Source organism: Stylophora pistillata, chromosome 3 (assembly GCF_964205215.1).
Source record: "Stylophora pistillata chromosome 3, jaStyPist1.2, whole genome shotgun sequence".
Classification (NCBI taxonomy): Eukaryota; Metazoa; Cnidaria; class Anthozoa; order Scleractinia; family Pocilloporidae; genus Stylophora; species Stylophora pistillata.
In genome coordinates this window covers 3,476,608-3,487,102 of record NC_142521.1, presented here as the reverse complement: position 1 = coordinate 3,487,102, position 10,495 = coordinate 3,476,608, and the positions used below count along the sequence as shown (strand labels likewise).

Sequence of the window (10,495 nt, the reverse complement as noted above, 5' to 3'; positions counted from 1 at the left end):
AGCGGGCTCCCTAGGCCACGCGGGTCGTTGAATTCCTTCACGTGCGAAATATGTTTTGCAAATAACCTCTACCGTTGATTTTCTACAACAGTTAAAACGGTAAAATTGTATATCATGGATATGCTCTTTTCTTTTGCCTGTATGTTGATTTTGCTTTAGTGAAGGCCGTTCAGGGATGCGAGGAACCTTAAAAAACGAATGAGCCGTTGAGGTGGGAAATATCCTCGTCGGGAAGTGTAAGTTACGGCTCAGAGTCAGGCTTTGATAAAAACAGTACAAGCATCTCCACAAACTTCACTCACCGTCACTTAAAACGTAGGGTTCGTCGAGTAAAGTAATTTTTAACTTGTTAAACCCTTAATCTATCTCGGCCAGCCATTAAAGCGTGGGAGAGATTCAGTTGCCGACATTTTACCTGTACATGTCTTTTTAAGGAAAGTTTTCTAAATTAAATTTCTAAATTTCTAAATTAAATTAAATTAAATTAAATTAAATTAAATATTGTTCACCAATGTACTACATGGATCAACGTCAGCTTTACGAACGTTGCCTGACTCCCAAACAACTAAAAAGACATCCCACATGTTTGGTTTCAAAATATTAACTAAATTATACGCTGCCACTCAACTGAATTATCAAAAGACATCATTTAAGTCGAAGCCTCAGACTCTTCAGAAAACCTTTCTTCGAATTGATCAAATTCTATTTATAATTCATCTATCGATGGTAGTTGCTCTGTCTTGTGTTTTCAGTTCATAATTGTCCTCTTGTAAACCGTTCCATTCTTAGATGCAGCCGATTCCCTGACCTTATACAACATTTCTGGACTGACCTAACAAAGGCCTTATCAAAGAGTGTAAGAGTCCCTTTCTGTAGCTATTCCGTCCATTTGAATTTGGAAAATTGGACCAGATGGATGATCTTATCTCTGCTTCAAATCGCTTTCAGACGCGGAGAAAAGTAACATCTAACCGTCAATTCCTAGCCTAGAAGAAAATTATGAAGGCTGAAAGTTTCTAAAGAAACTGTGGTGCTGCGTCGGTTGGGGTAACAAGATAATTGGTTATATCAACTAAGGTGAAATTGTAAATTGGCCACCGTAACGATTCGTTATGGTGGCCAATTCAAAATTTCAACTTAGCTGATATAACCAATTAGAAGAAAATTATTCCATATTTGTCAAGAAAGCCATTTCAAGTATAACAGCAGCTTGCAACAAATTCTATGACCGCAACGTTCCTTTTGGAATTACATGTGCCCTCGAAAATAAAAATTCAGAAATAAGGCACCGATTACCAATTGTTGCATCATTTATAACCTAATTCAGAACTAAAAATAACAATAGAACAAACGAAACTGGGCAAAAATGATTAAGAATTTGCTGCAGAAAAATATTTTTGGTAAGCTTCGAGTGTTTTTGAGTATGATAGAAGACAAATAAAGTGACAATAAACAAAATTTTTATTTAGATGGTAATTTCGTCGGGGACGTGACATGAGGCTTCGCATATACTCACATATGTTCCCAGTTGTTCACAATAATTTGAATGCCATGGAATTAGCCAATGGTCGGTGTGTCTGATCTTTCTGAATTCAGAAACGCAGCGGCTGAAGCCATGAAAAATAGATTGTTTTCTCTGATCCGCCCACCTTTCGCGATTGTTTATGCTATATGCTCAGATTGAGTAGCTAAAAACTTGGGAAAATATAAGAGTAATTAACGCTCGAGGAAAAATGTGACTAAATTAAATCTTCAGGCTGTTGAACGTTCTGAGGAGTACTCGTAATTTTGCTTCTTTTCCCTTGTTAACCTGTGCGAAAAACAAATATAAACTATTTGATGTTTTCACAATTTGGTTACAAACAAAAGGCTAAAACTGATGCTGCAGTGACAGCACTGTCATTCTCGCCTGCGCTTCGTATGGTGCTCTTTTGTTCTTACCACAGATCTTGACGTCATCTGTGATCTGTGACTGTGCGACAAAAGGAAAGAGAGTGGAATCAATTTGTTAATCTAACACAATCAGTTCTTCGGGCGTTGAACATCTTCAACCGTTCCAAAAAGAATTACGTTTTATTAGGTAAGGGAGAGACACTTCAATATTTTCTGCCTCACTGCATATTGTAATCCTTCATAACTAAAACCATTTATATATAGAATTATACGAGACTCTGTCGAGAGGGCAGATTTTCCTCAATTTTTTTTATCTTGAGTCTTTCAGTCTGAAACATCTGGCTGAGCGGACAATTCTATATTTCTAAAACTACAACTAATTAAAGGTAATATAACATAACAACATAACCTACAAGGAAATTAGTCTTCATCCATCAAGAAAGCATTTTAAGTGTAACAGCAGCTTGCAACAAATTTTATGACTTCTTAGACCTTTAACTATTGCGTCAAAGCTGACAGAAGGACACAAACGATGGTTTCGCCTCGAACCATATAAAATCCCGAGGGGGAAGTCGATTTTTGACCGCAAGCTTCCTTTGGGATTATAAGTACACTTGGAAATAAAAATTTAGAAATAAGGGACCGATTACCAATTTTTGCATCATTTATAACCAAATTCAGAACTAAAAATAACAGTAGAATAGACAAAGCTGGGCAAAAATAGTTAAGAATTTGCTGCAGAATATATACTTGGTAAGCTTTGGGTGTTTTTGAGTATGATGAAAGACATATTAAGATACAATGAACAAAATTTTTATTTAGATGGTAATTTCGTCAGGGATGTGACATGAGGCTTCGCATGTACTCACATCTGTTCCCAGTTGTTCACGATAATTTGAATGCCATGGAATTAGCGAGTGGTCGGTGTGTCTGATCTTTCAGAATTCAGAAACGCAGTGGCTGAAGTCATGCATAATAAATTGTTTTGTCTATAGAAGTATGAGAGAATCTGTGGAGGGGGCAGATTTTTCTCAATTTTTTAATATTGAGTCTTTCAACATGACAGACCTGGCTGAGGCGATTCTTTATTTCTAAAACTATAGCTGATTAAAACTTTGAACTAAGATGAGCTTCGTTAGATACTTACTGCAGATGCTTCTCAAATATTGCTCTGGTTCAGCAGAGCTGATTATACTTCTTGTTGCCTCAGTTTCGGTAAAATTAATTTTTTGAATTATCAATTTTTGATTTTCAAGTCGTTTCTGTTGATGGAAATTAAAGGTACGAATCCAGACACGCCTGAATTGTGCGCACCAAAGCTGCAAGGGACGCACCTTATTTTCCTGTATGTGTGTGTATGTGTGTGTGTGTGTGTGTGTGTGTGTGTGTGTGTGTGTGTGTGTGTGTGTATGTGTGTGTGTGCGTGTGTGTGTGTATGGAATTCGAATATTTTCTTTTATTTTTTATCCTTGGAGAAGGAAAATGCGATGAATCTTTACCGAGTTATGGCAAATTATCAGAGATACTCGTGTCACCGTATTCTAACCACGGTAAGGGTTTTCACGAAGTAAATCAACTGAATATTAAGTGGAAATTAACTATCAATCCTCGATTCCTCGCGCAATTTACTTACATTTGATTATTTTCTCAAGTCTCCCCTTACACCTTTAATTCATTCGTGCCCATTTCGAGGTGTTTGAAATTTACGCGAGCTCGAGTCTTTAGTCACCGTAAGTTCAGAAGAAGAAGTCGGAACACAACTGTCGCAGAGAATAAGCTCCCGGTGCGACTGAGCCGACTCGACTGAGCAAAATTGTACGTATGTGTAAAGAAATGAAATTGAGAACAAGGTGCTACGCGATAACAGTAAAATTCAAACTTCCCTTGATTCTGGGGCATGAGGAGATTTTGCGATTCTTCCTAATTTGCAAAATTATTCCATACGTTTGAAAGCGCACAAATATATATTTTACACCGAAACAACTTCTTGCGAAAACGCTCTTAATTTTTGAAAAGATGTTGCGAAGATAGATAGAGCTAGAAATACGAAAACAACGCAAAGTGACGAAACCATTTAAGTGCTCTTTATGACCAACATGTGATGCGATTGAAAGATCATTGCGTAAAATGTGAAAGCTAAAAAAAGGTCGAGGTGTGGAACGTTTAGTTTTTTGAATTGCTCTTCATTCCTTCTTAATTTTTTCCCTTTCTACAGCGTAATAGCATGGGATATTTTCAAGTTTCCTTGTCCTAATATGGGTGAAATGGCCTAAAAGTGGAATGATGAAACAATGTCAGTTATTGGAATTGTTTTCGCAACTTGTGACGTGGTATCAGGGCAGAGAAGACAATTGGCTCAAAAAGCTATAAAAATAGGGCTGGTCACCCCGTATCCTACTTTCTAGTTAGATAAACTTTATTTCGAGAGGATGGCACGGAGTAGTTCAAGTCAATAAGCTTGTGGCTCTCTATTTCAAAAATTCTAACAAGCAATGTACGTTAAATTCTGACGTAACTATCAATAAAAACTAGGAATATCTGTCTAATAAGAAGACGATCGAATTACGAGTAAAAATAAGATGTGATGAATTATATGTTAGACTATAAAATGATGCATTTTCTGTTGTAAATTAAGAAGGTTTTTTCTATAGTTGTTCTTAAAAGATTCTGATGATACAGAATTCCCGAGTTCTAGACTTATGCTATTCCAAAGTTTACAGGTAGTGACTGCGAATGATCTACCGCCTTCGGTCATACGATTAAATCTTGGGCAAATAAAATTAGTGTTGCTATATCTTGTAGGACGATTATGTTGCTGGCTATTAAGTATTAAAGAGCCTTCAGTACAAGGGGGTACTTCACGCTTGATAAGTTTGTACGCAAAGCAGCATTTAGCTATTTGAGATTCTTCATACAATGGGAGGCACTGAAGTGTATTGAACAGCTTGACATTAGACGCTTGGTTATCAGCATCAGAAATTACCCTGGCTGCTCGTTTCTGAAACTTTAAAACACGACCTAGACACTCCTTGCTAAAGCTAGTCGAGATCGATTGAGCTGACATAAAGCAGGACCGATCCAATCATAGAGTTATAGTACAATAATCAAACACAACAAATATATGAAATTCATATATCTGAACTGCGGTTATAGAAACGTATTTGTGCACGATCCTCGCAGTAAGAGCACTATTTAAGCAATAGTGGAAATCAGACCTGAAAAAATTAAGGCCTGTACGGGATTCGAACCGCTGACCTCTGCGATACTAGTGCAGCGCTCTACCAATAATCTTTGTGTCATGGGTAGGCAAGATCGTATCTTTTTCAATCAAGCCATCTCGTAATTGATCTTTGAGGCGAGACGTTTACCAGTAATGAGTATGGGTTTGGTCTTACTTTCGTTGATCGGAAGTTTGTTGGAAGCTGCCCATTCGGCAATTTCAACAACTGAGGAATTCAAGTTCTGCTCTAGTCTAACAATTGAGCTGTAATTCGCAAAGGAAGTCATCGTTGTATCGTCAGCGTACCAATCAATCGTAGATAAAGTAAGATAAAAGGGTAAGTCGTTGATAAAGACGATAAATAACAAAGGGCCGAGTATCTAAACCTCTACCCTAACCCTAAAAGATATAGCCTGTGTGCAAAACCTCCTTATTAGAGCTGCAGGACGCGTGTTCTCCGCCTACGAGAACATTTGAGACAAGTCGGAAAGAGACTTGTCAGTCTTACAGAACCCTCTCTTTCCCGTGGGCGTAAAACGCTCATACAGAAGCACTAATGATGAAGGCTTGCCCGCAAGAAACATTAGACCCTACCCTAAGGGCTCCTAAGTTTTGAATTTTCAAATTGAAAATTCTGCCGATGCAATATCAACAGGGGGAGTACGATGATGTGGAGAATTGCTCTTTATCTTCACCTCGCTATCATGATGAACTTGGGAACTGCTGATGATCAATGTACGGCCAGAATAGCTCCGATTGGAACAGCTCTTAAGGGCTTCATCTTCAAGGAGATAAATGTAACGGGCCCTTACATGTGTGATGTTGAGTGCGAACAAGAACGCATTTGCCAGAGCTATAATTACAATATCGAGGAGAAGATTTGTGAATTAAACAATCGTACGAAGGAGGCAAGGCCTGAAAATTTCCAAGCTGATCCTGCTCGGTTTTACGCCAAACGTTTGAACGGTAGAGGTGTGTATTTTCTTTTTAGAGCATGAAATGATTGTGAGATATTTATCGCTTTCTTCTGTGTTCCGTAGTGTCATGGCTAATTTGCTAGTGGTTATAAGCCAGACGTCACAAGAGGAGAGAACTCAACTTGTATCGATTGCGAATGTCGAACGACTAAGATACTCCGAAAAAACAACAACAACAATAACAACAAAAAAAAACAATTAGTAGAACTGGGAAACACCGGGTCAAAACTGGGTCAAGACGGAATTCTATTGTTACACTTTTCCTCTTTACAAAGATTCATAAATGATAAATTGACCCATCTCCTTTCGAAAAATAAAATACTCAAAGGCGAGTGCAACTAAAGTTGCGTTGAAATATTGGAGATCTCTCGGTGAAGCTTTTTACTGCGAAACGGCCGCAAGGGAGTTATCGCCGACAGAGATGAAGACATCCGAATAAATTATTAACTTTTTCTAGAAAATACCCTTTTTGCAATAATTTGTGCCCTTTTAAAGTTTTTAATTTCATATTTTTTAAGTGTAAGTTAAAATAATTTTTCTTTGATTGGATAAAACAACAACAACAACAACAAAAAAAAACAACAACAACAACAAGAACAACATTCGGCAATACTTTACCCGTGGAGGTTAGTACAGTCGAACGTCGATTATCAGGATATCAATTATCCGGACTTTTTCTCTTGTAACCTTAACTCGATAAGTATGGATGCCATATCATGTGGCGTGGAACTGCAAAGATCAAGCGAATTTCACATGAAAATATTCTAGACAGTGGTTTTATTTCGATCTTGCATGTACACTTTTTCAGCCCTTTCCCTTTAAAATTTATGGCAACTTGAAAGCCATGTCCATTTTATTTCAGTTCCTTTACGTACTATTCAGGAGTTACCAGCCCGGTCTTGTGGACAAATATTAAGCAGTGAAGGCACAAATTCCAAAGACGGCACGTATTGGTTGGATCGAGTTGGGAATGGGAAGGCACAGAAGAGGTACTGCAACATAGGCTCTATTGGTAAGGACACCCTGTTAAGCGAGAGTGAAGTATTTGTTGTTATGATTACATTGTAAAACGCGTAATAGATAAACAGCTTTAAAGAGGGTACCCTATACTTTTAACGTGAAGCGTGATTGTGCAATTTTTTTTTCTCTCGTATCGTGATTTAATTTATTCTATTCGTGAATCGTGGTTGAATGTAGTAAGATCTTTTCATGTCTACGTGAACGGATTTTTTTTATTTAAACGTGGCTCGTAAATTAAGGGCTGAATTAACTTGATTCGTGAACCATTTTGTTTTGCGTGATGAATTTCCGGCTATTTTATGGTTTTGGAAATGTATGTATTGTTCTCGGCTGTGGTCAGGTTTTGACAGGAGATGGACTTTATGGATCGATGAAAGTCATAAAACAGACAACTTATAGTTCTTAAACAAATAAAATAAGACAATGTGTAAAATAAGACTTGTCAAGACTAGAAAAAAGTAAAAATATTAATTCAACGTAATTGTCTCGAATTTCGCGTGAACGTGAGAGGGTGTTGGGTATTCGTGATGCGTGAAAAGGCCAAATATTTTTACGTGACTGAGTTTTGCAAAGGGATATAGGGGACCCTCTCTAAAGCATTTTCTGTATACTAGAGAGTTGATGGATGATTTTAAATCAAGTGACCCGAGCTAATCATACCATCTAAAATTGCTTCATGGTAGTCGCAAATTCAACCACTCAAACTTAGTTGTGAATAACCACAGGTTTTGCAGATGGGACAGTTCTAAGTCGTGTAAGTCTTGTTTGAATTATATATAGTGTTACTGAAAGGTGCCCTTTAATGAGGGTCTCTTACTTTCCTTTCAAGTGTTCAGAAACTGTGCTGAACTTTATAAACATCCTTATCGGCCAAGAACTGACGGTGTGTATACCATTAAACCTGACCAAATGTCTGCCTTTGATGTATACTGTGACCAAACAACTGCTGGCGGAGGATGGACAGTGTTCCAGAAGAGACTGGACGGCTCGGTTGATTTTTATCGTAACTGGAACGACTACAAACGAGGCTTTGGTGATCTGAATGGTGAATTTTGGCTCGGACTGGACAAGATTCACCGTCTGACCTCAGATAACAGCACCATACTGCGCGTAGACTTGGAAGACTTTGAAGGGAATACTCGATATGCTGAGTATAAAATGTTTGGTGTCAAGAGTGAAAATTACAAGTACAAAATGAGTTATGGTTCTTATTCAGGTAATCTGGTAACTTCCTTGTTATCATGTGATAGGTATACGGTCATTGGGGACGAATAAAACGGGACATTTCTTTGGGTTTATGATGCTTCTTAACCTAAAAGGAAAACATGGTGTGAACAATAAAATACATAAATTAAACAGGTTGATAGTAGAAAACGGAACAAAGAAGGGAAGAAATTCTTTTTTGGCTCTTGGAGCTTCTTAATTGCGTGGTTGGATACTCTACGTTAATCATAGAGACGATCAGAACGAAACATTTCTTTCGGTTTATGATGCTTCTTAACTTAAAAGGCGAACATGGTATGAAAAATAAAATAAATTAATTAAACACGCTGATAGAAAAAAGCAAAACAAAACAGGGTAGTAATTCTTCATCAGTTCATGGTTCTTCTTATCTGCGTGGTTGGATGCTCAGTGTTAAGCAAAGGGCAGTCAAATGCTCTGGAAACCAATTCATTTAAGGCCACTTTTTCCATCTTGAATAATTCCTCGTTTGTTGGTTGAATTTTCTAGGAGATGCAGGTAACTCTCTTTATTGGCATAGGAATAGGCCATTCTCCACTAGGGATCAAGATAATGATTATGACAAAGACGGTAACTGCGCTGTTGGGTTCAAAGGAGCCTGGTGGTACGACATTTGTCACGACTCGAATCTGAATGGTTTGTATCATCATGGACGCCACTCCTCCTTTGCTGATGGTGTGAACTGGTATCACTGGAAGGGACATCACTATTCGCTGAAGAGAACGGAAATGAAAATAAGACCAGTGGATTTCTAAATGTTCATGTTCTTAAGTGTTCAAGCACTGCATAATGTACAGTAGTTACTCAGAAAATACTGGCTCTGAACCATACCAAGGTATATCACGCATTTTTAATAGCCCATTTCCAAATTACCTTGGCCTCTCAGTTTCAAAGAGAGTCCTGGTGCTCATCCTTTCATATGATTACAAGTTTTCTTACACATGCAAATGAAACTCATTCTCATACGAATTGTTAACCACCAGGTCAGGGTTGGCATAACTTTTGACTGTAACCCCTAGTGTTTGATCAAGGAAAGCGTGACGTCACAAACGCGTTTACTTTTCCCTTGTCTAAACGCACGTATCGACGAATAAGAGTAATCTCTTTCCTTATAGAAACTTTTAGAAATCAGAACGCAACGTAACTTGAAACGAAACACAGCAAAGCAGTAGGAGAAAAGGAAAAAGATTATATGGGTGCTGCAAAATAAATTCAATGTTTTGGACTGCGTTACACTGTTTTGATTTGTCAATATTGCTTACCAACGTTCGCGGATCTTTATTACTTTATTGAGAATTACGGTCTAAACTTGTCTTCTATCCCAAAAGTGATCTTGATTACTGCGGGTCTTGTCCGAAACTGAAACGCTAACTATGATTTTCTTTCTAAAAAGCACTAATCACGGAGGCGTCAATCTGTTCAGAAAATATTTCGCAGCTTCTCTAGCTCGGAGGCAGTAACATTCAGCTTTAACGGATGCGGTTACACTGAGGGATACATGCTTTTCTTTTATTTATCTCTATGATCGTCGAGGAAGTGCGAAGCAGAAAATACCACAAGATGGCTGAAAAGGAATCTTTTTTCTCTATACAACTATTCTAGCCAAAGTTACAACTAGCTTGGTCTACTTAATTTCCTGAACACTTAGTTAAACTGATCTAAAAGAAATGAGCATCCTTAGAATCTTTTTTATGGATGTCGTAGACTACTCAGACCTCCTGGCCCATGCAGAAGCTTTGATGATCACCCACCACGGCTGATGCGTTTCTTATTTACGTTTTTCGTCTGTGAAAATGTTTGTATGAGTTGGGAATGGAGATGTGTTTTTCTTTTTACTCCTCTATCGCGTTGATCTGAATAAACGTTTAAAGAACGTATTTCTCTCATCAATTTACTAGTCATCATTCATATGATAAATTTTGGCTTTGTTTAAATGTTTTGCGCTTAGAATAAATTTGTCATCGTCACGTAAACGCCGAAGAGCATGGGTAAAATCATTCATAGATAGGACTCAAAGCTTTTGAAACAAGACTTAGAGAGGTTTTTTTTCAGAACTTAGCTAAAGCACTACGCAGTCGAGACAAGGAGCCTTTTTTTAACTCAAATAAGTCAACGAAAATCAGCAGTACTATGCTGAAATTAA

The 10,495-nt window shown here is 37.7% G+C and overlaps 1 protein-coding gene across 4 annotated transcripts in view; it reads left to right on the top strand.

Moving 5' to 3' along the window:
- The window catches only part of LOC148734132 (techylectin-5B-like), a 78,475-nt gene extending 68,890 nt beyond the window's left edge, over positions 1 to 9,585 (top strand). For 2 of the 4 annotated variants that reach the window (XM_088753702.1, XM_088753703.1), the window contains exons 2-5: positions 5,769 to 6,085; positions 6,953 to 7,102; positions 7,940 to 8,326; positions 8,842 to 9,585. In XM_088753702.1, the coding sequence (XP_088609828.1) occupies positions 5,779 to 6,085; positions 6,953 to 7,102; positions 7,940 to 8,326; positions 8,842 to 9,107 (1,110 nt within the window). In that variant the 5' untranslated portion in view covers positions 5,769 to 5,778 and the 3' untranslated portion in view covers positions 9,108 to 9,585. Of the gene's footprint in view, positions 1 to 20; positions 237 to 1,215; positions 2,081 to 5,768; positions 6,086 to 6,952; positions 7,103 to 7,939; positions 8,327 to 8,841 lie in introns of those variants that run through there. The other 2 variants (XM_088753704.1, XM_088753701.1) reach the window with 2 other exon arrangements.
- The last annotated feature ends 910 nt before the right edge of the window (positions 9,586 to 10,495 follow it).